Source organism: Ochotona princeps, chromosome 17, assembly GCF_030435755.1.
Source record: "Ochotona princeps isolate mOchPri1 chromosome 17, mOchPri1.hap1, whole genome shotgun sequence".
Lineage (NCBI taxonomy): Eukaryota > Metazoa > Chordata > Mammalia > Lagomorpha > Ochotonidae > Ochotona > Ochotona princeps.
The window spans coordinates 53,385,815-53,409,850 of record NC_080848.1 but is presented as its reverse complement, the minus strand read 5'-3'; the positions used below and the strand labels follow the sequence as shown (position 1 = coordinate 53,409,850).

Sequence of the window (24,036 nt, the reverse complement as noted above, 5' to 3'; positions counted from 1 at the left end):
TTGGTCGCGGCTTTCGGGGGAGGAGGAGGAGATTTTTTTTTTTTTTTTACTCTCGGCGGGGAGGGGGTAGGCAGGAAACGGCCGAGGTGAACCAAGGCCCCCCTCCCTGGCCGAGCGAGGGACCGCGGAGACCCTGGCGGCCGGACGGCGGCGTGGGGGAGGGGCGCGTGGGGGAGGGGCGGTCGCGGGAGCTCCCCCTGGGGTCCCGGCCCCGGTGGGGCTGGACTGAGGGAGAGTGGGGTTTGCTTGAGTGGAGCAGACCGCTGCTTCGGGCCTCTCTGGCCAGGATTTGGGCAGAGTTTGGGGGGGCAGATCATGTCCTTAGGAACCTCACCACCCCACACACACTCCACCTGCAGGGACTTAGGTGCTCGCCAACTCCGGGGTGTGCGGTGGCACGCGGGGAGGGGTCGGCGTGAGTGTTTGCGGGCGGCTGAGACTCAAGGGGCAGGTGGTGTCCACACCACTTCCTGGAGTCTGACTACTTGACTCGGTCCCTCCAACTCCCAGATTAGGGAAGAGCAGTATCCTCTAAGATGGGGGGGGGGGTGTCTTAGCCGTGCTTTGGGCCCTTTTGTGTAAGGTGCGGGGGCAGGGGGTGGGGGGAGTCCCCCCCATGACCCTGTCTGTCTGGTGTGGCTGAACTACCCAGCTGTGACTCTCACGTGGCTGCCACTCACTGTCACTCATTCTCACTCCAACCACCCCACACCCTGACCGCATCTGGGAGGTTGTAAATTGCCCACCCAGCTGTGCTGCAGCTTGACCAGCACTGGCACACCCCCCAGGGTGCCAAGTCACCTGGCACAGCACGGCTGAAGGGGACGGAGTGCTGTGTATTGCAGCAAGCACCCCGCAGTGACCCCACCCCTCCCGCAGTGACTTCTAAGCTTTAGGGTAGGTGAGCTTCTTGGTGGCCTTGGCCCGAGGACTTGAAGAATGAGATGGGACTGCCAGGCAGGCCCCGGGCCTCTGGGAGCCAAACAGATGCACTAAACTTCTAGACATGACCTCGTGATGTTTGTAACGCTGTCATATTGATTGGTGTGGCGTACGTAGCAAAGGTTCCTGTATAATGGAGACAACTTTTGAGGGAATGTGGGCTGCTATCCTGGTGGGGCCAGGTCGAAGGGGGAAAAAGTATTTCTGCTGGAAACTCAGTTAAGGCTCCCATTCTGCAAGGCTGGTCTGAAGAAGGGGAAAGTTTTGCAAAAGTTACTCCAGAGAGCCTGCTGCTTTCCCCGCAGGAAAAAAGAAATAAAGAAAAGTGGGGAGAGGGTTGCCCCTAGGGTTGCCTGCAGCAGGGGTGCTAAAAAGAGGACTAGGGGGTGGCAGGTTCTGAAAGGGGGTGACAGCTCTCACCTATCTGTGTCCCACACTCAGAATTAGATATTTGCGTGATTTTGATCCTTGATCTCAGAACGAGGCAGCGGGGGGTGGGGGTGGGGTGGGGGAGAGACAGGGAGAGAGAGAGAGAAGCCTGAAAGAACCTAAGATTGAGATGGGTCTTTGTGTCAGCCCTCCCTCCCCTCTTCTCGCTTTGCTGTCTGAAGAACCCAGCAGCGGCAGGCGCTTGAAAATTTTCATATTTAAAATGAAACCCCTCCCTTCTCGCCCAGGACTATTTTTCTCTATTTCCACCCTCCAAGTCAAACGAGTGACCCAGATACCCGCCCCCCTTTCAGATGACTGTCCGAGGTAAAACTTTGGGGAAATATTTTTAGCTTGCCTACCTAAGTGTTGGGGGGGGGATAACCCTTCTCTAAGGAAATTCGTCCTGGCTGCTTCCCCCCCCCCATCTTTTTCTAGAACCTGAATTTGTACAGATCCGAGGTTTCTATTGTTTTTCATCCCCACTGCTCTGATTCCTCACCATTTTGTTTCACATTCTTACCCAAGACCAATTTTATCCCTCCCCCTCTCTCCAGCCTCCTTACATTGTTAAACGTTTAAAATAATAGCACTCGTGTGGCTGGGGGAAGGGAGCAGGAAGCCCAAAACTCATTTCTTCTCCCTCCCCCTTCTGGCAAGTCTAGAGAAATAATATAACATAATATATAGATGTGATTCCTTTGGGGGTGGGGGTGGGGAATGATTGTGGGTGGTGCGGAAAATTCTGGTAGTTTCTTTGCAAAAGGTCTGAAAATACAAACCCACCCCCTGCCTGCAATACGCATGTGCAGCAGGCCTATTATGGTGGTGCGTTGTGGGGGGAGGGAGGGGAATTTGAGAAAAAATAAATATATGTGTGAGAGATTGATGGTGAGATTAGGAGAGAGGGGCGGGCTGGAGGCGAGGCTCCGGGGCCCAGACTCCTCCCGCTCGCCCAGCCGCCAGGCTCCGCCCCGGCCCCGCTCGGCGCCCGCCCTCCTCTCTCCCCGCCCTTCCCTAGCTCCGAGCCGGGATGTGGGAGCGTCTGGGCGCCGGGCCAGCATCGAGTGACTGCTGAGACAGAGGTTGGGACTTAAGATTGGCTTTTCTTCTCCTTCGCTCTCCTCGCCGTCCTCCTTGGCCTCTCGCCGCCGCCGACGTAGGCCCAAGTTCGGGAACCTCCCGCTGGGGTTGGCGGGTGGCGTTAGCACGGGCTGCTGCGCAGGAGTCCAGCCCGGCCTCCCCTTCCCCGCCCCCGCGCCTGGGGGTGACCGAGGCCACTTCCCTGATCCTCAGCCAGTTTGGCCTGCCCTTGCCACTGCCCCAGCAGCCTTCGTTGTGTGTGTTCCTGTTAACCCCGGTCGGTCCCTGGAGGTAGGAGGAGCGGCTGCCTGGGACATGGCGTCTCTCTGACTTCCTACTACAACCGCCCGATCGCTGCCAATAAACACCCCAGCACCCGCCCCAGTTTCTCTTGCTGCGCCGGAGGACGCAGAATTCCGGAGTTAGGAAGAAAGGTAGCGCTGAAGGAAGGAGCTGGCAGGCTTCTGAGGCAATGGAAACGGTGGCCTCTTGTGTTGTATTCGTTGTGACACTTCCCCCTTGGCTGTGCTAGTAGGAAGAATTATAGGAGCCAGGAGATGGGTTAGTCCCAGGCTTTCCTCTCCAAGTCAGCTGTCTCTGGCCAAACAAGACAGGTCTGGCTGGTTAGTCTGGTGCTTAGAGGTGGCAGGAGGTAAGCAGGTTCCCTGTCTGTGTAGCATCCAGACTTGGTCTGCAGGGAACAACCAGCCTGCAGGCAAGCTCCCATGGACTGGCAGGGGGCATGGAGAATGGGGGTGAGATGGGGGTACATCTGAGAGGAGCCTGCCCCAGGCCTTCTGGAGAGAGAGCCAGGTCATCCTCTGCATTTGTGTACCTGAAGCGGGAGTGTGTATGTGTGCACATGCATGCATTTTAGAGAGCATGTGCTGGGCATGCCTGTGCATGTGTGCATGTGGGACTCCTACACCGCGTATAGTCAACAGCTTAGGATGTCAAAGATGAGGTACAGCGATGGACTAAAACCAGGGGACCAAGGCTAGGACTCCCGAGAGCTCAGAGGGGTTAGGTCTAGGGGCACAGCTATGAAAGCAGGTCCTTGGCTAGGTTGGGCAGAAGAGGAGCCCTGGGAAATTGGGAAGACTTGCTCCCGCTGCAACAGGCTGTGATGGAGGAGGCCAATGCTGAAGGCCCCTGTGGGCAAGTAGTGAAAATGACTGGCTAAGGATTTGCTTTCCTCTGGGACTGCACGTTAGGGTGACATTAGTGTGACGTGATGACTGCTGGTGATTACCCAGAGCGATGTAAATAGAAGCCTCCCTTTTGGCTAAAAAAAGACAGTCCGGGCCCCAGGGTGTTAGCGTGAGAACCCAGGTGTCCACCTTTGGCTCTCTCTTCTCAGCATCTGGCTCCGGGAGCTGCCAGCTTGTGTCTCCCCTCTCCAAGTGCTGGGGTCAGGCCAGGCCAGCAGCTGGGCATGGCTTCCCCAGCTCCTGGGCAGGACGCCAGCTGGCGAAGTGAGGGGAAAGGCAGGAGGAGCCCTGGCGGCAACTCAAAGGACCTGCCACCATCAGAGCCTGTGGCCTGAAGCCTGGTCCCTTGTTAGTAGGAGGGGCGAGAAGGGAGTGGCTTGGCTGCCTTTCCCTTCTGACCCCTGACCTCCTGTTCAGAACATGCAAGAGCTCTCAAAACACTGTTTGCTTCCAGCGAGGGGAAGCTAGCTTTGCAGGCTTGGAGGCCTGAGTTCCTAGAGAGTGGAACCCAAGGGGGTGGGGGACCCTAGAGGCCACGCGGAGGCTTAGGGGCCCTGCTGCTCTTGGCTCCCCTAGACAAGGATGACATTCGATTGCTGCCTTCAGCTTTGGGTGTGAAGAAGAGAAAGCGCGGACCCAAGAAGCAGAAGGAAAATAAGCCGGGAAAACCTCGAAAACGCAAAAAGCTCGTAAGTGGCAGACCCAAGCTCTTTGGCAAGATGCAGAGGCCTGGGTCCCAGAGACAGATGTTTTCTTTGGTCCTGGTTCTTGAGGGTTGGGTTTGGGATTGGGGGGGTCGTCCTGGAGGCACAGGCTTGCACACCCTGCCCACCCTCCCCTCAAGCTGTTACTGGGATGCACCTGCACTCCAGCAAACCAAATCCAGAGCCCAGCAGTTCCCTGCCTTCCCGGGCAGCTGGTGGAGGTCGCTAGACCTCAGTGTCTTCTTCCTGTGCACTCAGAGCAGCTCTGGAAGTACACTGGAAGTGGTTAAAGGTGTCCTGCTTTCTTGAGCCTAGGATAGCGAGGAGGAATTCGGCTCAGAGCGAGATGAGTACCGGGAGAAGTCAGAGAGTGGGGGCAGCGAATATGGAACCGGACCAGGTCGGAAGCGAAGGCGGAAGCACCGAGAAAAAAAGGAGAAGAAGACCAAGCGGCGGAAAAAGGGGGAAGGCGAGACCGGGCAGAAGGTGAGTAGAGTTAGGGAGTAAGGGTAACAAATGGGCCTGAAGGACCCCTCAGTGCAGAGGGAATCCCCCAGAGGAGGGGAAGAGGTGTGGCTCCTGAGAAATGGAGTTGGCCAGGGGAGTGGAGAAAGCCAAGGAAAGTTGGTGAGTAGGGGGTGGGGGGATAGAAAGGCACCCCTAGGCCACCGGGTGGGGCCAGAGGACCACGCAACTCACTGTCACCTGTCACTCCCAGCAGGTAGAACAGAAGTCCTCAGCGACCCTGCTGCTGACCTGGGGCCTGGAGGACGTGGAACACGTGTTCTCCGAGGAGGACTACCACACACTCACCAACTACAAAGCTTTCAGCCAGTTCATGAGGTGCGGCAGGACTGGGGCATTCTCTCCAATAGATCCAGTGTCGGAGGCCATGTCCCCTGCGAGATCTGATCAAAGCTAAAGAAAGTGTTCTTGAGAGAAATCCAAAACACATGCACACAACATTTACGTGGCATTTTAGGGAACCCCCATCCTCGGGAGAATCCTGGGATCCCAGCTGAGAACTCCTCACTGAGGGGATATGGTCAGGGAGATCATGATCCCAGTGACAGGTAGAAGACCTGACAAGGGTATTAGCATGGAGGAAGTTACCCAAGCTTCTGGCAGGTTCATTTTCTCTAACATGGCTTCTCTCTAGATCAGACCCACAAGGTCCCATCCGGATTCTTGAGCTTTCTTGGTTATCCAGTCCCCTGCCCCTTCCGTAGGGCTTGGTGCCATGAACAGTGAGGCTCAGGGGGAGGGGGCCCTTCAGCAGAGCAGCTCAGGGCCCTGGCAGCAGCTGCTCAGCTGCAGGAGCTGGGATGCTCTGGTGCAGGTGGTCGTACTTCTGTCATTTCCAGTGTCTGAATGTGTGAAATACAGTGATAGCACATCCCTTATGGGAACCAGTATGGGAACCCGACTGAACGTAAGCCTGGAACAGTCAGTGCCTGGCTCCTATGGGGGAGTGGTCAGCAAGCCCTGCTGCCCTGGGTGATGTGATTTCACTCCTCTCTGTGCTGAAGACGGTGGGTGTGAGCAGCAGGATCGCCAGCAACGCAGGTGGAGCATGCCACCAGGAGCAGTACCAACCTGCCGCTCTTTCACACCCTAACCCCTGAAGGTCTCCTCTTCAGGACCTCTGGAACATGTGAGAAAAGTGCAGAACTTGGAGTAGCTCGCACTGACAGAGTAAGACGAAATAGGATGGCACACGTGCAAGAGCAAACGGACCCTTTTCTGTTTGGTTTCCTATACTTGCTAGCTGTTTGCTTCTTCAGAAACTTCTTTATTTATGGACATTTCAAATCACCATTTTTCTTAACAGGACATTTTCTCACCAGCCAGGCATCCTCACTTAGACTCAGGGAAGATGGTGGGTTTTCCCAGACCATTTGTGAAAGTGTCCGGGTTTTCTGCTGCTGTGCTCACAGGCCCCTAATTGCTAAGAAGAATCCGAAGATCCCGATGTCTAAGATGATGACCATTCTTGGGGCCAAATGGAGAGAGTTCAGCGCTAACAACCCCTTCAAAGGGTCAGCAGCTGCTGTGGCGGCAGCGGCGGCGGCAGCAGCGGCGGCTGTGGCTGAGCAGGTGTCAGCTGCTGTCTCATCAGCTACCCCCATTGCACCTTCCGGACCCCCTCCCCTCCCACCACCCCCTGCTGTTGATATCCAGCCACCACCCATCCGAAGAGCCAAGACCAAAGAGGGCAAAGGTAGGGAGTTTGTGGAGGGAAGAAGATTGTGTCCTGGAGGTGCCCCAGGACCCTATGCCTCCTGGGGTCCTGGGGTCCCTTGTTACCTCCACTCCTCTCTCTTATGTAGGTCCAGGGCACAAGAGGCGGAGCAAGAGCCCCCGAGTGCCTGACGGCCGCAAGAAACTTCGGGGAAAGAAGATGGCACCCCTTAAAATCAAACTAGGTCTGCTGGGAGGCAAGAGGAAGAAGGGAGGCTCGGTGAGTACCCTGACGTGGGGCTATTAAACACCAGGGTCTGTGAGGGTGGCTGAAGTGGGAGCCAGAGGTCAGACAGGGAGCCCTCTGCGGGCTGCCCCACTAATGCTTGCAGGGCTCCGGACAGTACATTTTTCAGAGCGACGAGGGCCCTGAACCCGAGGCCGAGGAGTCAGACCTGGACAGTGGCAGTGTCCACAGTGCCTCAGGCCGGCCCGACGGCCCTATCCGTGCCAAGAAGCTCAAGAGAGGACGGCCGGGAAGGAAGAAGAAGGGTACGGGAGTGGGCCGTGTGCGGGCTGTCGGTCAGCCTTCCTCTCACCTCTGACTGTCTTTGTTTCCAATTTTGACTTTTCTATTCTACCTCCTTCCCCCTCCTCTTCCTTTTCTTGGTTCCTCTTGTCCCCAACGGGGTATATGACAGTCCTGGGCTGTCCTGCAGTGGCCGGAGAGGAGGAGGTTGATGGCTATGAGACGGATCACCAGGATTACTGTGAGGTGTGCCAGCAGGGTGGGGAAATTATTCTGTGCGACACCTGCCCTCGTGCCTACCACCTCGTCTGCCTTGACCCTGAACTTGACCGGGCTCCTGAGGGCAAATGGAGCTGCCCCCACTGTGTGAGTACCTGATGTCCCCCAGAGACATGCCCCCCCACTTTAGCTTCATTCCTCCTGCCTCAGCGCCAGGAGCCCAGGCACACCAGGACCAGAGTTGCTGTACCCAGAACCCTCATGTGTACCTTGCCCACATCTCTTTGCCCCTGGAATCCACCCTTTGGGAAGCCGGGGAGCGGGGTCCTATGCCTCTGTTCCTCCCCAGCCAGTCCTCTCTGAACTTCTAGGATTTGGGTAGCCTGGCTGCTGCCGGCTTGCAGTCTCATTCTTTATCTTTCTTCCATCTGTCTGTGTCTGCTCTTGCCCCTCCACTCCCGCCAGGAGAAGGAGGGGGTCCAGTGGGAGGCCAAGGAGGAAGAGGAAGAGTACGAGGAGGAGGGCGAGGAGGAGGGGGAGAAGGAGGAGGAGGATGACCACATGGAGTACTGCCGTGTGTGCAAGGACGGCGGGGAGCTCCTGTGCTGCGACGCGTGCATCTCCTCCTACCACATCCACTGCCTCAACCCCCCGCTGCCCGACATCCCAAACGGCGAGTGGCTGTGTCCCCGATGCACAGTGAGTGGGCCCACACCTTGAAGTGGATGGGCACGCCCAGACCTCCCCACTCCATCCCTGAGGCCCAGATGGCCATGTTTCTTCTATCCTACCCCTCCCCTATCAACGGGCTCTTCTGACCCGGCTCTTTCTTCTTCTTCTTCGTATGTGCCTATCCCAAGTGCCCTGTGCTGAAGGGTCGTGTGCAAAAGATCCTGCATTGGCGATGGGGCGAGCCACCTGTGGCAGTGCCTGCCCCCCAACAGGCAGATGGGAATCCGGACGTGCCGCCCCCCCGGCCCCTTCAAGGCAGATCAGAACGAGAGTTCTTTGTCAAGTGGGTGGGACTATCCTACTGGCACTGCTCCTGGGCCAAGGAGCTTCAGGTATGTGGGGCCCTACCCTGCCACACTCCGAGACCCCGGCTGCTGCTACTCCCCCCTGTCTTAGCCCCTGCCATCAGGGCTGCCAGTCCCTTTGATGCCCTCACTTCAGGCCCGTGGCCTTCACAGGCTGCCCACGCCTTGAGTTGCTGTGGCTCTCCTGATCTGCACACCTTGTTCTCTCTCCAGGGGCTTTATTCCCTTAGCTATAACAGTCTCTGGTAACTTCATCTCTTCGCTTGCCTGTCTTTTTCCATATTATATCCATATCACCAGTCTCAGTAATCACCGCTCCCCCCCAACCACACACACACACATACTGCAGCCTTCCCGCTTCTATTTGCCGATTACAGCCCCACCAGGTCCTGTCCTGACTCTGGTCTGTTGGTCCCAGTTTATTCATTCTCCTGCCTCGGCTTTGACTTTCTCATCCAGCCTCTTCCCCACCCCTTTGCCCCTGCTGGCCTCTGCCATCTTCTGTTCTCTTTGGATGTGATGTGGGGACACGCTGTTCCCCCTTTTCTGTGTCCCATCAGCTGGAAATCTTCCACTTGGTAATGTACCGGAACTATCAGCGGAAGAATGACATGGATGAGCCCCCGCCCCTGGACTATGGCTCTGGGGAGGATGACGGGAAGAGTGACAAGCGTAAGGTGAAGGACCCACACTATGCCGAGATGGAGGAGAAGTACTACCGCTTTGGCATCAAGCCCGAGTGGATGACCGTCCACCGGATCGTTAACCACAGGTGCACTCTTGCCCCAGGGCAGGCCGACCCCAGTGACATGAATCTCACTGTAGGGACAGGCGGCCGTGTGTTCACATCTGCTGAGGAATCCAAGTTAGCGGAAACCTTGATCACTGCTGCTGCAGCTGCACCTCTGGCCCCACTTCTGGGGGTAGGAAAGGCCAGGAGAAAGATCCATCCCAGGGCAGCCACTCTTGTTGTCTTTTTTTTTTTTTTCTAAGATTTATTTATTTGAAAGAATGACGGAGAGAGGTCTTCCATCTGCTGTGTCCTCACATGGCCATTATGGCCAAGGCTGGGCCAGGCTGAAGCCAGGAACCTGGAACTGCATTTGGGTCTCCCTATGGGTGGCAGGCACCTGTGTACTTGGGCCATCTTCTGCTGCTTTGCTGGGTGCATTAGCAGAGACCCTGAAGCAGTGCTCTGTAGGGGATGCTGGCACTTCAGGTAGCAGCTTCACACTCTGCACCACACCAGCCACCAGCCCTTTCTTGTGTCTTTGTTGCTCCTCTCTCCCATGGCATGAGATGCCCAAGTCTGAGTTTGGGGGTTTGAAAGCCAAGTGGGAGATCACTGGTCACTCAAGGTTGGTGTATTTAAATTCACCACTGCTTAGCATTTTGCCCTATGTTTTCATGGATATATAGATCCCATTCCTGCCTTCCTCCAAGAAACCAGGAACTCTGAGAGAAAATAGGCTCATTTGTCACTCAGGGCTGACTAGCCAGTGCCTGGAACAGCACCTGGCACAGAGTAGATAGGTGTTTGGGAAATACCTCCAGGCTGGATGAGCAGGTGACATTGGAGGGATCCCCAGGCTTGTGATTGTTGGATTTTAGGATGCCATCCTGAGACACTGGGGCTGATGTGTTAGCCATTCTTGCCTCTCTTCCAAGGGCCTGCCCGAGTTCTGTGTATGTGTGTGTCTGCTGATAGTTGTGTTTGTTAGAATTTCTGTTTGTGACCCACATTCTTTCTTTTCTGGGCCTCCTGCCCTACAGCGTGGATAAAAAGGGGAATTACCACTATCTCGTGAAATGGAGGGACTTGCCCTATGACCAGTCCACATGGGAGGAAGATGAAATGAACATCCCTGAATATGAAGACCATAAGCAAAGCTACTGGAGACACCGGTGAGGGGGACCAGGATGTAGATTACAGGGGGGTTCCAGAAGCTAAGCTTCCAGCATAAACCAAGAGTGCAGTTGGGAGGGACATGACCAAGAGTATAGGGCAGCAGTAGCTTGAGCTGGGTGCTAGGGGTGGGGTTGATAACGAGGCAGGATAAGGGAAGCGCTGGCCTGACAGTGGATGAGAAGATGCTCATGGAGGGGGATGCTGGGCCAAAGGAGTGAAGGTGCAAAGCTGGTAGAGAGGAAGACAGAATGTAGCTCTGGATGGAGTCAGAAAAGAGAAGCCTTACCTCAGACTCACGCTTTTCCCAGAGAACTGATCATGGGCGAGGACCCTGCCCAGCCCCGCAAGTACAAGAAGAAGAAAAAGGAGCTGCAAGGGGACGGGCCTCCTAGTTCTCCGACTAATGATGTAAGTTCCTCCTCCCAGCCAGCCTCTGCCTGGGGGCCACTGACAGGACTCCGTAGAACTTCCACTCACGGCCTCTTGGAACCACAGCTCTTCCTTCAGCATCTCCCCTCTCCCCGACAGTGGTGAGGAATTTCAGCAGAAGAGTGAGAGAGACACTAGACAGAGCAGCCAACACATGGCGTTTTATGACTGGCCTGCCCTCCCCATGGTGCTGCTGGGCTTTGTGTTAAGGAGTGAGGGGATGGGGCAGAAGACTTACTGGCCCATAGCAGAGGGAATCCTAATTCAGCTTGCTGTCTGGGCCGGGCATGAAGACGGGGTGCCAAGACCAGAGACGCGGCAGATGGTCCTATTGAGTCGTCTGATCTCTCGGCTCCACAGCCTACCGTGAAATACGAGACTCAGCCACGTTTCATCACGGCCACTGGCGGCACACTGCACATGTACCAGCTGGAGGGGCTCAACTGGCTGCGCTTCTCCTGGGCCCAGGGCACCGACACCATCCTGGCTGATGAAATGGGGCTGGGCAAGACCATACAGACCATCGTCTTTCTCTACTCGCTCTATAAGGAGGTGCTAGATTCTAGCCCCTGAGGAGGGTGGCAGGGCTGAGGCCCAGTGGGCATGGGCTGGGATGTGGCCAGAAGACAGTGAGCAGGGACTGGAATAGTGCAATGTTAACAGGCCCCCTACCCTTGATGTCCAGGGCCATACTAAAGGTCCCTTCCTGGTGAGCGCCCCACTTTCTACCATCATTAACTGGGAGCGGGAGTTCCAGATGTGGGCCCCCAAGTTCTACGTGGTGACGTACACGGGTGACAAGGACAGCCGGGCCATCATCCGTGAGAATGAGTTTTCTTTTGAGGACAACGCCATAAAGGGAGGCAAGAAAGCTTTTAAGATGAAGGTGAGTGTTCCACGTTACAGCCCCTGGGACCCTCAAACCACATTCCTTTGCCCTAGTGAGGAATTCAGATCCATTGACCCCAGCTTACCTTCCCCTCCCCCACATTCCTCCACCTGCAGTTGTTTCTCTCCTGCCCCCTTCCTGGAGCTGTGGCAGGTACCCCAAACAGGTTGCGTGGGTCTGTCAGCACTGGGCCTATGGGGAAAATTTGGGGTCAATAGCACCTGCTTAGAGTTGAACTTGGAGAAAAGGTGTAAGCCAACTTCCCTTAGGAATCCCAGGCAGGATAGGCATCTGGTTAAAGCATGGGAGCTGGAGGGTCGGGTGGCAGCAGCACGTGATCAGTGCTTGTGTTGGCAGAGGGAGGCCCAGGTGAAGTTCCATGTCCTCCTGACGTCGTACGAGCTGATCACCATCGATCAGGCAGCTCTTGGCTCCATCCGCTGGGCCTGCCTTGTGGTAGACGAGGCCCATCGACTGAAGAACAACCAGTCCAAGGTGAGGGAGCATCCCAGGCGTGAAGGGCTTGAGGCCATGGGCACCCCCACCCTGGCCATACAAGTAGCAGCTCTGTGTGCTTGGGTGGCTCAGTGTGGAAGGTGGGCCACCTGGGGGCTCCCTGGGGTGAGGGCTAGGACACAGGTGACATGGAGCTGAGACGGGGTGACTGCTGGTGGAGGACAGCTACTTGCACTGTTTAAACCCATTCTCTTGCCTGCCTTTGCCCCATCTTCTAGTTTTTCAGGGTCCTGAATGGCTACAAAATAGATCATAAGTTGTTGCTGACAGGGACCCCACTGCAGAATAATCTGGAGGAGCTCTTCCATCTGCTGAACTTCCTCACCCCAGAGAGGTTTAAGTAAGTAGCTCACCAAGGGAGGGCTCGGCCACGAGAGGCCGAGTGACCAAGAAGAGCTGGTGGAGGATGGACCCTGAAGTTGGAGGCAAAGAACTTGACAACTTGCTTATTCATGTCCTTTCCTGCTGGCTGCTAGCAACTTGGAAGGCTTCCTGGAGGAGTTTGCTGACATATCCAAAGAGGACCAGATTAAGAAACTGCATGACTTGCTGGGGCCACACATGCTGCGGCGGCTGAAGGCGGACGTATTTAAGAACATGCCAGCCAAGACGGAGCTCATCGTGCGGGTGGAGCTGAGCCCCATGCAGAAGTGAGCTACCGGGCGGGCTGCTGGCCTGAGGGGTTAGGGGACGCAGGGGTCACTCTCCAGGAGCTGGTGACTAAGTATCGTGTCCCAGCCGCTTCCCTTCCTGCCTCCAGGAAATACTACAAGTACATCCTCACTCGAAATTTTGAGGCCCTGAACTCACGAGGTGGTGGGAACCAAGTGTCGCTGCTTAACATCATGATGGATCTGAAGAAGTGCTGTAACCACCCATACCTCTTTCCCGTGGCTGCTATGGTAATTACATGAGCATGGCAAGAGGGGGTTCGCTGTGGCCCCGAGGGGTGTCGCTGGACTGGGAGACCCAGGACTGGACCCTGGAGTAGCAGTCAGAGGGGTGGACGCTGGGTTAGGGTGTCTGGCATTCCAGGCACTAGGAATGTGGGGGCATGTTTCCTGATCCTCTCCTCTCCCACTTATTTTCAGGAGTCCCCCAAGCTCCCCAGTGGGGCTTACGAGGGTGGGGCACTTATTAAGTCATCTGGAAAGCTAATGCTACTGCAGAAGATGCTGCGGAAGCTAAAGGAACAGGGCCACCGGGTGCTCATCTTCTCACAGGTAAGCAGCCGTGAGCATCTCTCTTTCTATTCCTTGTGCTCCCCAACCAGGCCTCAGCTCCTCAGCTGCCCATGGCCAGAGCACAGATGAGCAGGAAGCCCCTTCATAATTGCTAGAGTAGCTAGTTGACTCCTAGTCTACATCCTCCTGTGTCCAGCTTCTTTCACTCTGACTGGGTGGGGTGAGGTTGAACCATCTGCCTACAGGATGGGGGGGGCTCTCTGAAAGGCCCCGTTTCTCACCAGTGGGTAGGGGGAAGAAACACAGACTCTTAGGTGCTCTAATGAAAGTTACAGGTCCACTCTCTGGAAAATCATAGTTTCATGCAGTTTTCAGGAAGTTCATAGATTTCTCTGAAGCATCTCTATCAGTCTCAGAGAAGAACCTGTGGCTTAGGAGGCATGATCTGAGATCAAGAGTATGGGACAAATGCGGACTAATAGATGGGCAGGGGAATAGCACAGGAGTTGCTTCAGATAGGGTCAGAGTTCGAGGAAAGGGATGGTTGAGACAGTCTCGTCCCTATTGCTTGGCAACTGGACTCCTTCCTTTGCTCTTGTTCTAGATGACCAAAATGCTGGATTTGCTGGAGGACTTCCTGGACTATGAAGGCTACAAGTACGAGCGCATCGATGGGGGCATCACAGGCGCTCTGCGGCAGGAGGCCATTGACCGATTCAATGGTGAGGGGAGATGCCTTGGTCCCTGGTAGGCATGGGCAGCCCAAGAAACCTGTGCCAAGTCCCTGGGATCGGGGGTGGGGCTGATGTTTGGTGTATGGGACGCCTGGTTTCCAGATGGGACTGCGGTTGGGTGTGACAGGGCACATCTTGCAGCAAGTGGACAGAAGTGCTGGATATAAGAATAACCTGGTCTACTAATCACCTCCTAGCTCCCGGGGCCCAGCAGTTCTGCTTTCTGTTGTCCACTCGAGCCGGAGGCCTGGGCATCAACCTGGCCACTGCTGACACAGTCATCATCTTTGATTCCGACTGGAACCCCCATAATGACATCCAGGTGGGAATCCGGAGCCTGAAGCCCCCACCCCACTGAGCAAGGAGAAGTGGGTGCACAGAGGAGGGTGTCACCTTCTGGGAGGAGAGAAGCCCTCCTCACTAACCTCCTCCTGGCTTACCTCACTTGCTTCCCACTGCAGGCCTTCAGCCGGGCTCATCGCATTGGTCAGGCCAACAAGGTGATGATCTACCGGTTTGTGACCCGGGCATCCGTGGAAGAGAGAATCACGCAGGTGGCCAAGAGGAAGATGATGCTGACCCACCTAGTGGTGCGGCCTGGGCTGGGCTCCAAGGCGGGCTCCATGTCCAAGCAGGAGCTTGACGACATCCTCAAATTTGGCACCGAGGAGCTGTTCAAGGATGAGAATGAGGGTGAGCTCCACCACTGTGGCCTTGGGGGTGCGGACCCCCACTCATGGAGCGAGCCCCATGCTGCTCCCATGGAAAGACTTCCCGCCTATGGGGTGAAAATTAGCATCACAAAAACGCAGCATGGACTCCTGGGGAAACAAGCTCCTAGGGCTCCCTGAGAAGGAGGCCATGTCAGGCTTCCCTCAGACCTTCCCTAAGTTGTGACCAAATTGTCCTGGTTGGAGACACCTGTCCTGTTTTGTTTCCTGCTCCCACTAGGAGAGAACAAGGAAGAGGATAGCAGTGTGATTCACTATGACAACGAGGCCATTGCCAGGCTGTTGGACCGGAACCAGGACGACACAGAGGACACGGATGTGCAGAACATGAATGAGTATCTCAGCTCCTTCAAGGTGGCCCAGTATGTCGTGCGGGAAGAAGACAAGGTGAGGGGCTGCAAAGCCACATGCCGTCTGTTCCAGGCCGTCTCTGCAGAGTAGTGCCCAGTGGAGCTTCAAGTCGAAGCCTTTGAGTAGGACTCTTGGCTCTGATTTCTTATTTGCTCTTGCCCTAATACCCAGTAGTGGACCTCAGAGGGAGAGAGACAGAGTTCTTCCGTGTGCTGCTTCACTTCCTAAATGACCACAACAGCTGCGGCTGGGCCAAGCCAAAGCCAGGAGTCTGGAATTCGGTCTATGTCTCCCATGTGACTGGCAGGGACCCAAGAAGCTGGGCCATCATTGCTTGCTTCCCAGGGTACACATTAGCAAGAAGTGAAGCCGGGTCTTAATCCCAGGCTTTCTAATGGAGATCTGGGCATCTTTAAGTGGCATCTTCAGTGCTGTGCCAAATCTTGCTCCTCGACTTGTTGGTCTGTAGGTGAGACCCAACTTTAGAGAGTGGTGTTTGCAGAGAAAGTCCTGATGAACACCACAGGGCACCTTCTGAGTCCGAGCAGGGGAGGCAGAGTGTATCACAAAGGGGCTGGCATTTGGCATAAAGGGTAAAGCCACCACCCGTGATGCTAGAATGCCATACTGGCCCTGGTTCAAGTCCTGGCTGCTCTACTTCTAATCCAGCTCCTTGCTAATGGCCTGGGAAAGCAACAGAGGATGGTCCAAGTGCTTGGGCTCCTGGACCCCAGCAATTGTGACTATTTGGATAGCACACAAACAAGTGAAGATCTCTCTCTCTCTGTAACTGACTTTCCAATAGAGAAAATACATCTTAACCAAAAAAAAAAAAAGTGCCGCTGAGGAGGAGCTCTAGGTGGGGTCTGCCTGTAGCAGGAGGGTAGTGATGTGGGGCAGTGTAAGGCCTGGTAAAGGAGGACACATGGCTGTCGTTGTCCTTCAGATTGAGGAGATCGAGCGAGAAATCATCAAGCAGGAGGAGAACGTAGACCCCGACTACTGGGAGAAGCTGCTGAGGCACCACTATGAGCAGCAGCAGGAGGACCTGGCCCGGAACCTGGGCAAGGGCAAGCGGGTGCGCAAGCAGGTGAACTACAATGATGCTGCCCAGGAGGACCAAGGTGAGCTCCACCCCAGGTGAAGGATGGAATATGGCAGGTGGGTGGGGCACAAGCTGAGCGGGGACTGGAAGGGAAGAGAGGCCTTCTCCCACTCAAGGGGAAGTAGTTAGGAGCTGCTGGTTGGGGTGGGGCGGGAGGGGGAGACACCAGGTGGGCTTGTTGACAGTGTAGATTACCTGGGGCAATTGTGGCTCAGAAGAGACTCCAGAGACCCCAAGCGGCTGAGGTCAGGAGGTGTCAGGCTGTGGGCAGTGACCTGGCGTCCCCCAGGGAGAGATGCCCAGGCCAGGGAGGAGGTCGAGGAGTTGCAAGGAGACACGTCCAGGTGTCAGGGACCCCAGCATGGCTTATCCAGGGAGCCACCACTGACCACCTAGCCCTGTTGTCCTCACAGATAACCAGTCAGAGTACTCTGTGGGGTCCGAGGAGGAGGATGAAGACTTCGATGAACGTCCTGAAGGTGGCGTCTGCTCTCTTCACTTTTCTCTCAGCTCTTCCCAGCTAAGAACTATCTGATAGAAAAGCTAAAAATTGCAGATGAGTTGGACAAAATGTTTGTAGCCATTGTAGAGATTTGGCACCTGCGAACTGCTTAGATGCCCAGATCCACAAATATTACATCATTTCACTGTCCTGCTGGCATAAAATAGTAGTTGCTCACTTTTTAACACAACTTAATTCTATTGGACTTCGTGAGCTTTGTAATTCTGAGTTTCTCCAGGGAATTGACAAGTGCCCAGGCATCCTCCGGGTGGCCCCTGGTGGGAGCTGGCACTGCTGAGCACTGGGCCTGGAGGGGGTGGTGCAGAAACTGACTCACCTGCTGCCCTTGCCCCATCCTCAGGACGCCGCCAGTCCAAGAGGCAGCTCCGGAATGAAAAGGACAAACCACTGCCGCCTCTGCTGGCTCGAGTTGGGGGCAACATCGAGGTGAGAGCTGGACCCAGGCCCTACAGGGGCCTCAGGGGTTGAAGGTCGAGGCCCGGGTCCAAGACCTGTGATGGTGGCCGTTGGTCACCCCACCCGCTTGCCCTCACCCTCAGGTGCTGGGATTCAACACCCGCCAGCGGAAGGCCTTCCTCAATGCTGTGATGCGCTGGGGGATGCCACCACAGGACGCCTTTACCACACAGTGGCTGGTGCGGGACCTGAGGGGCAAGACCGAAAAGGAGTTCAAGTGAGTGTGGGTAAACCGGGAGCAAGGGTGAGTAGGGCACAAAGGTGAGCACACTGGGTGTTACTTTCTTCCTCATGGCCACCATGTGATGTGACCTTACTCAGCTGATCACCACGCTCCTGGCCATAGGACATGTCCTGGCTCAATTTCCTGGGGGGTGAGCTCAGCCTCCCCCACCCTCCCTCGCCTGAGCCTAAAGTAGAGGAGCCAGGCAGGCACCACCCAGAGAGACCTTTAAGTAAGGGGCCTCCCTTGGCTGCCTTGACCTCACATCAACTTGGCCATGACCCCCTGGCGGGAGGAGCTGGTGGCCCGGATGAAGAGCTGACTGATGGGGCCCGGGGAACAAAGGAGGCCGGCCAGAGAGTTGGTGGGAGAGTAGGAGAGGCGACAGGGCAGGTGTAGAGTTTGGAGGGGTGGAGTCCATGAGAGAAACTCGGGGTACCTGACTAGGTGGGGACTCAGATGTTCAGTAATCTCTGTGCCTTACCAGCTGCCCTGTACCCCTTCTAAGGCTACCTAACACTCCCCCAACCCCCTGCTCCCTAGGGCTTACGTGTCTCTCTTTATGCGTCATCTGTGCGAGCCCGGGGCTGATGGCTCAGAAACCTTTGCCGATGGAGTCCCTCGTGAGGGCCTGAGTCGCCAGCAGGTGCTGACCCGCATCGGAGTCATGTCTCTCGTGAAGAAGAAGGTACCAGTGTTCCCATCACCCAGAGGGCCAATTGGTCTGTCCCCCGTCTTCCGCCCTCAGGCTCTGCAGTGACACTAGGATGAGATAGAAGAGTTAGGAGTTTCCCGTGTGTGTGGTGCCCTGAGCTGACCCCTGTGCCATGGCCTTGCTCCCCAACCCCATCTGCCACCAGGTGCAGGAGTTTGAGCACATCAACGGGCGCTGGTCGATGCCAGAGCTGATGCCAGACTCCAGCGCCGACTCCAAGCGCTCCTCCAGAGCCTCCTCTCCTACCAAAACTTCTCCTACCACACCCGAGGCTTCAGCCACGAATAGCCCCTGCACCTCAAAGCCTGGTAATCAGGAGCTGGGGTGGCAGGACAGATGGGAGTAGAGGGAGGAGTCAGGAGTTGGGGGAGAGGAACTCTGGCTGGGCCTTCCTCACTTCACCTTCCCCTTGCAGCTACTCCGGCTCCAAGTGAGAAAGGAGATGGCGCGAGGACACCTCTCGAGAAGGATGAAGCAGAAAATCAGGAGGAGAAGCCAGAGAACAGCAAACTGGGGGAGAAGATGGAGACGGAGGTATGTGGCTGCCTGGCCTCTCCCCGGGGAGGACGGGGAACAGAGGAGCTCTCTGGCCCTGCCTGACCCCACTTCCCTCTCCTAGGCTGAGGCTCCTAGCCCCACCCCCTCACTTGGGGAGCGCCTGGAACCCCGGAGGATTCCTCTTGATGAGATTTCTGGGGCGCCTGGAGAGATGGAGTCCCAAGCTGGGCCCCGAGGGGACAGAGAGAAGTCAGGTGGGTGTCTGACCTCGGAGATGATAGGGACTTCAAAGGCAGTGGTGTCCTCTTCTGGGGTCAGGGGTGAGGTTGACGTCCTCCTTTCCTATCCCCTGTCCCCTCCCACAGCCATGGAGTCGATGCCAGGAGAGAGAGGGGAGGAGAAGCCGTTGGATGGACAGGATCACAGGGAGAGGCCACAGGGGGACACGGGGGATTTGGCCAAGAGAGGTAACGATTGGAAGGATGGGATGCGGGTCGCGAAGGGAATCCTGGGAGGTGGGGTCTGGAGTTCCCACTGCTGGGGCCTGGGCAGGCAGCTTGCATGAGGCCAGGACAGCACAGGCCAGAGCCGTGGGACCTGGGGGAAGACTGTCCCAAGGGATGAGCTTTGCCCTGTCTATCCTAGCAGAAGAAGCAAAAGGTGACCGAGAACTGCGGGCTGGGTCTCGAGACGAGCCACGGTCCAATGGGCGCCGTGAGGAGAAGTCAGAGAAACCCCGGTTCATGTTCAATATCGCAGACGGTGGCTTCACAGGTAGGGGGTGTTCTTTGCACTGCCAGCACCTCACGGGGAGCTGCCCATCCCCAGCAGGTTTCTCCCTGTACCTGAGTCACCTGCTCCCTTTACTTCAGTGGAACTCCCCAGCAAAGTCCCACCTGCTGATGCTGGGCCTCACTGTGAACTATCCTTAGGTCACTTCCCAACTCCCTTCTCTAATACCACCTTTATTCTTCATTCTTTTATTTGAAAGGTGGAGTTGGAGAGAGGAGGGAGAGAGAGAAGGTCTTCCATCTGCTGATTTTCTCTCCAGTGGCTGCAGTATGCAGGTCTAGGCTAGGCTAAAGCCAGGAACCAAGAGCTTCATCTTGGTCTCCCATGTGGTACAGGGTCCAAAGTACTTGGATCACCCTCCACTGCTTTCCCAGGCACATTAGCAGGAAGCTGGACCAGAAGTAGAGCAGCTGAGCCTTGAAGCAGTGCCCATTTGGAATGCTGGCATTTAAGGCAGCAGCTTTACCACAGTGCTGGCCCCTTATCTGGTCTTCTTCAGGCACCCTTAGCATTGCCCTGTTAGTTTCCTCATCCATACTTGTTTATGGGGTGCGATGCAGACCCTTGACTTTCCTTCTCTCTACTGGCTCCAGAGCTTCACACACTGTGGCAGAATGAAGAACGGGCAGCTATTTCCTCCGGGAAACTCAATGAGATCTGGCACCGAAGGCACGACTATTGGCTGCTGGCTGGCATCGTCCTGTATCCTTTGCTGTGAATGCAAGCAGTGGAAGAGGGGAGCCATGGAGATTATGGTGTTCATATGACGTGCAGGGGGACTTGCGCCTGACAGCAGGGAGGCCAGCCCCAAAGGGAAGAGATTTACACAGCCAAGTCCGTTTCTGTTAAGTTCCTTGATGCCCTTTGCTTCATCGGCAGCCATGGCTACGCTCGGTGGCAGGACATCCAGAATGATGCTCAGTTTGCCATCATCAATGAGCCCTTTAAAACTGAGGCCAATAAGGGAAACTTTCTGGAGATGAAAAACAAATTCCTGGCCCGGAGGTTCAAGGTGGGAATGAGGGAGGAAAGGAGCAGAGCGGGAGAGGGAACAGGTTGGGCTGGAAGCCAGAGAAGCTCTGGCAGAACCCAGGGAAGAGAGCCCTGGCAGGTGGAGGTGACACTGGAGACAGCCGAGAGGTGTAGTGGCTTGGGTGGTCACGGGGATCGTGGTGTGGAGCTGCGGAGGGCCCAGGGCCAGCAGCAAGGATCAGGCGGGTCTGCACACTGTGGGGTCCTGCATGGGTTCCCCTGCACTCATGCCCCCTCTCCCACCCCTCACCTCACATTCTCAGCTCCTGGAGCAGGCGCTGGTGATTGAGGAGCAGCTGCGGCGGGCGGCCTACCTGAACCTGTCACAGGAGCCGGCGCACCCCGCCATGGCCCTCCACGCCCGCTTCGCCGAGGCTGAGTGCCTGGCCGAGAGCCACCAGCACCTCTCCAAGGAGTCTCTGGCGGGGAACAAGCCGGCCAACGCCGTCCTGCACAAGGGTAAGGGCCGCGGCGGCCCCGCGCGGGGGAGGGCCCACAGCGCTGCGTAAGTCTTCACCCCGCACCCCTCAAAATCTCCCCACCCCTCTGAACCCTTTACCCTCTGAACCACCCCCCCTGACCTCTGACTCCCACCCCGACCCACCAGGCACCCCTTGGTTTGTAACCTCACCTGAGGCGGATAGTATTCATAGCAGTGCCTGGTAGAGGGACACTCCTACCCCGCCCAAAATCTGGTGTCCGATCCACACTGTGGGTCCTGCCATCCTGCGGTAACTGCCCACTTTCGAGCCACAACTCTCTGTGCCACAGGAGTCCTTAACTGTGATCCTGCAGACCACATTGGCTCATGCAACTGACATTCATTCACCCCAAGAGGCAGGAGCACCTGTCCCACTCTCTGCCCCACCCCATGGAACTTCCCTTAGACCTTCAGCCCTTCCTTCCTCTTCCCTTGTGAGTGACGGATCCAGCCCCAAAGCCCGTGAGCATACACTGCCTGATGCAGTGACTGGCCCTCCTGATTTTTTGAATCAGTAATTATTGATCCACTAGCCTCCCTCTTCTCTTACATAGTAAAACCTTGATTCCCTAAGTCTTTGACACCACTTACCGCCTCCCATGCCTCCTGCCATTTCCTTCCCATCCTCCCCAACCCCCAAACCTCCCTCTGCCGATATGGGATGTTCTGACAACTCCCTGCCCCGTGTCTTCCAATGTCCTCCCCTGTGTCCCTTCTCTCCGTATCTCCTGCTCTTCCTCCTCTCTCCATCTGTGCTCTGCTGGTCTGGTCTCTGTCTCTTCCTGACACTGCCTTTTCCCCTGAGCTGCTTTTCTGTTCTGTATACTTCTGTTATTTCCTGGATCTCTGGTTCTTTGACATCTCTCTCTCTCTCTTTCACTTTCTCTCTGTCCATCTGACTCCTTATCTCTATCCTGGCTCTCTCTCTTCTTCTCTTTCTCCATCTTTCTCTCTTGGCCTTCTTTCTCCGTGGCCCGGGCCCCAGTTCTGAACCAGCTGGAGGAGTTGCTGAGCGACATGAAGGCGGACGTGACACGCCTGCCAGCCACGCTGTCCAGAATACCCCCCATCGCAGCCCGCCTTCAGATGTCCGAGCGCAGCATTCTCAGCCGGCTGGCCAGCAAGGGCACGGAGCCCCACCCCACGCCGGTAACTCTCTTTCCCTCTAACTCTGCTCTCCCTGTGGGTGCTTCTCACACACCTCCATCAGAGCCCTAAGCAGTGTGAAGGACAGAATGCTAGACTGACTCACCCCTCATCCCCCACTACTCCCAAGTGCATGTCCGTGTGCCATGTGTTGCATCTGCCCGTCCAGTAGTTGTGGGGCATGGCCCCGTCTCCCCTGCAGCTTCCTTCCTCTTAGGTCCTGCCCTGACCCAGACTCTGCATCGCTCTCTATTCCAGGCCTTCCCTCCGGGGCCGTACGCCACACCTCCGGGGTACGGGGTGGCCTTCAGCGCCGCCCCCGTAGGGGCCTTGGGCGCCGCAGGCGCCAACTACAGCCAGATGCCAGCAGGGTCCTTCATCACAGGTCAGCTGGAGACTCCCACCCCTGCTTCTCATACTCCACTTTTGCCAAGCTTGTCCCCACCACCTGCCCAGGGCTCTGTCTCTCTTAATTTCTTTCTCCTCGTGGCCAAAAACCTCACCCAGGGTCTCCTGCCCAAGCCTTCCACATCCAGGTTACTTCTGGGAAGGTAGTACCCCCCCCCCCACCCCCGGGCGCCTCAGCAGGAGGTGGGGGCGTGGCCAGGTTTTCCCGGCCCCACCCAGGATGGTCCCATGTGGCAGAAGGTGACCAAGAAGTGAGGCTGGTTCTCGGGATGTGACCTTTCCTTACCCCTTTTTTCACGCAGCCGCCACCAACGGCCCTCCAGTGCTGGTGAAGAAGGAGGACATGGTGGGAGCCTTGGTGTCAGACGGGCTGGAACGGAAGGAGCCCCGAGCCGGGGAGGTGATCTGTATAGACGACTGACTGGATCCCAGGCCTGCCCTTCTCCCAGGCCCCGCTCCTGAGGCCACCTCCCAGTTCAGGCTCCGGGGCCTGCTGCCAACCCTTCACCCTCCCCACCTCCGGGGCCACCGCTGGGCTAGGCGTCCTTTGCCCCTCTGCAGTTCTTGTGTCCAGGAAGCGGCCCTCTGTCCTCCATGTCCACAACCCTTTCCCAGCAAGCTTAGAAGACTATGCTGCTGAGAAAAGGTCTGGGTGGGAGACTGCACTGGGTCTTCCACTTCCCTTGACTCCCCCACCACCAGATATACACAGCTTCCTAGCCTGAGTGGTTATGGGGAGCAAAGAGGGGGTATCTCCCCTACCGCCGTCATCTTTTCCTGCAGTGCCAGCTCCATCTCCTACCAGTTGGGGGATCAGCCTTGCCTGGCCTTTAGGACTTTTTTTGGTGGGGGAGGGAAAAGCTTTGCAGAGAGGAGGGGGACTTTTAGAGAGGGATGAAAATGAACCCTTGGAGGGAGAAAGAGAAGAGGAGGGGTGGCTGCATGTTATCCTCCCCTGCCTCTCCCCAGACAAGCGAGCACGGACAGAGGGCGGAGCAGTCACGAGGGAGGGTGTCGTCGCTGTTCAGCCTCAGAATAAAGGTGCCGCTCACTGGCTCAGTTACCTGCTGTGTACCGGCATCTTGTGTTGGGACTCTCGACCCCCCTCTGCAGGGACCCACAAAAAGAATGGTTGGGCGACACTCCCTCAAGCCAAAGAGGAGCTCCCCAAACCTGTTCTGGGAGCCCTGGGAACTTTGAAAGAGAGGGAAAGAAGAGGTCGAACATGAGGGGAGGCCCGGGTGCCAGGGAACTGCTGGCCCCCCTCACCCCCCTGCCCAAGGCCTAGATACAGACTGAATTTGAGTGGGTCAGACAGAGGGCCTGGTCAGGGGACTGTTTTGCCTTTGGGACTAGAACAAAACATGGAGGGCAGGCTAGGAGACATGGACACGTCCCCTGCCCCACAGGGGCTGAGGAGAGTGGCAGTTTGCATGGCGAACCCCCCACTTCTTCGCTGCCCCCTCACTTTCTTGCTGCCCCTTTGCAAGTCTCTCTTCAACACCCACTTCTGCTCTGTCCCGACCCCCACTTCTGTATCAGGTTTATTGGTTGTACATATAAATTATACTTTCCTTTC

General features: G+C 56.5%; 1 protein-coding gene and 1 non-coding gene across 12 annotated transcripts in view; both read left to right on the top strand.

The window, feature by feature from the left end:
• The window catches only part of CHD3 (chromodomain helicase DNA binding protein 3), a 24,639-nt gene extending 603 nt beyond the window's left edge, over positions 1-24,036 (top strand). The window contains exons 1-40 of one of the 11 annotated variants that reach the window (XM_058675846.1): positions 2,432-2,456; positions 4,242-4,354; positions 4,685-4,855; positions 5,088-5,212; positions 6,307-6,590; positions 6,700-6,830; positions 6,955-7,102; positions 7,252-7,445; positions 7,764-7,997; positions 8,159-8,362; positions 8,896-9,107; positions 10,109-10,240; positions 10,553-10,652; positions 11,034-11,225; positions 11,359-11,559; positions 11,920-12,057; positions 12,297-12,418; positions 12,555-12,728; positions 12,839-12,980; positions 13,170-13,301; positions 13,867-13,984; positions 14,194-14,318; positions 14,458-14,689; positions 14,948-15,114; positions 16,025-16,202; positions 16,597-16,662; positions 17,047-17,132; positions 17,246-17,379; positions 17,929-18,073; positions 18,246-18,408; positions 18,516-18,634; positions 18,720-18,852; positions 18,964-19,065; positions 19,247-19,372; positions 19,984-20,092; positions 20,270-20,402; positions 20,686-20,881; positions 21,889-22,052; positions 22,308-22,434; positions 22,760-24,036. In XM_058675846.1, the coding sequence (XP_058531829.1) occupies positions 5,208-5,212; positions 6,307-6,590; positions 6,700-6,830; positions 6,955-7,102; positions 7,252-7,445; positions 7,764-7,997; positions 8,159-8,362; positions 8,896-9,107; positions 10,109-10,240; positions 10,553-10,652; positions 11,034-11,225; positions 11,359-11,559; positions 11,920-12,057; positions 12,297-12,418; positions 12,555-12,728; positions 12,839-12,980; positions 13,170-13,301; positions 13,867-13,984; positions 14,194-14,318; positions 14,458-14,689; positions 14,948-15,114; positions 16,025-16,202; positions 16,597-16,662; positions 17,047-17,132; positions 17,246-17,379; positions 17,929-18,073; positions 18,246-18,408; positions 18,516-18,634; positions 18,720-18,852; positions 18,964-19,065; positions 19,247-19,372; positions 19,984-20,092; positions 20,270-20,402; positions 20,686-20,881; positions 21,889-22,052; positions 22,308-22,434; positions 22,760-22,878 (5,487 nt within the window). In that variant the 5' untranslated portion in view covers positions 2,432-2,456; positions 4,242-4,354; positions 4,685-4,855; positions 5,088-5,207 and the 3' untranslated portion in view covers positions 22,879-24,036. Of the gene's footprint in view, positions 1-2,431; positions 2,457-2,516; positions 2,746-2,778; positions 2,889-4,241; positions 4,355-4,684; positions 4,856-5,087; positions 5,213-6,306; positions 6,591-6,699; positions 6,831-6,942; positions 7,103-7,251; positions 7,446-7,763; positions 7,998-8,158; positions 8,363-8,895; positions 9,108-10,108; positions 10,241-10,552; positions 10,653-11,033; positions 11,226-11,358; positions 11,560-11,919; positions 12,058-12,296; positions 12,419-12,554; positions 12,729-12,838; positions 12,981-13,169; positions 13,302-13,866; positions 13,985-14,193; positions 14,319-14,457; positions 14,690-14,947; positions 15,115-16,024; positions 16,203-16,596; positions 16,663-17,046; positions 17,133-17,245; positions 17,380-17,928; positions 18,074-18,245; positions 18,409-18,515; positions 18,635-18,719; positions 18,853-18,963; positions 19,066-19,243; positions 19,373-19,983; positions 20,093-20,269; positions 20,403-20,685; positions 20,928-21,888; positions 22,053-22,307; positions 22,435-22,759 lie in introns of those variants that run through there. The other 10 variants (XM_058675845.1, XM_058675844.1, XM_058675838.1 and 7 more) reach the window with 10 other exon arrangements.
• On the top strand, positions 17,518-17,654 carry LOC118759732 (small Cajal body-specific RNA 21). Its single transcript, XR_004996385.2, has one exon. It is a non-coding gene; the product is annotated as a small Cajal body-specific RNA 21 (non-coding RNA).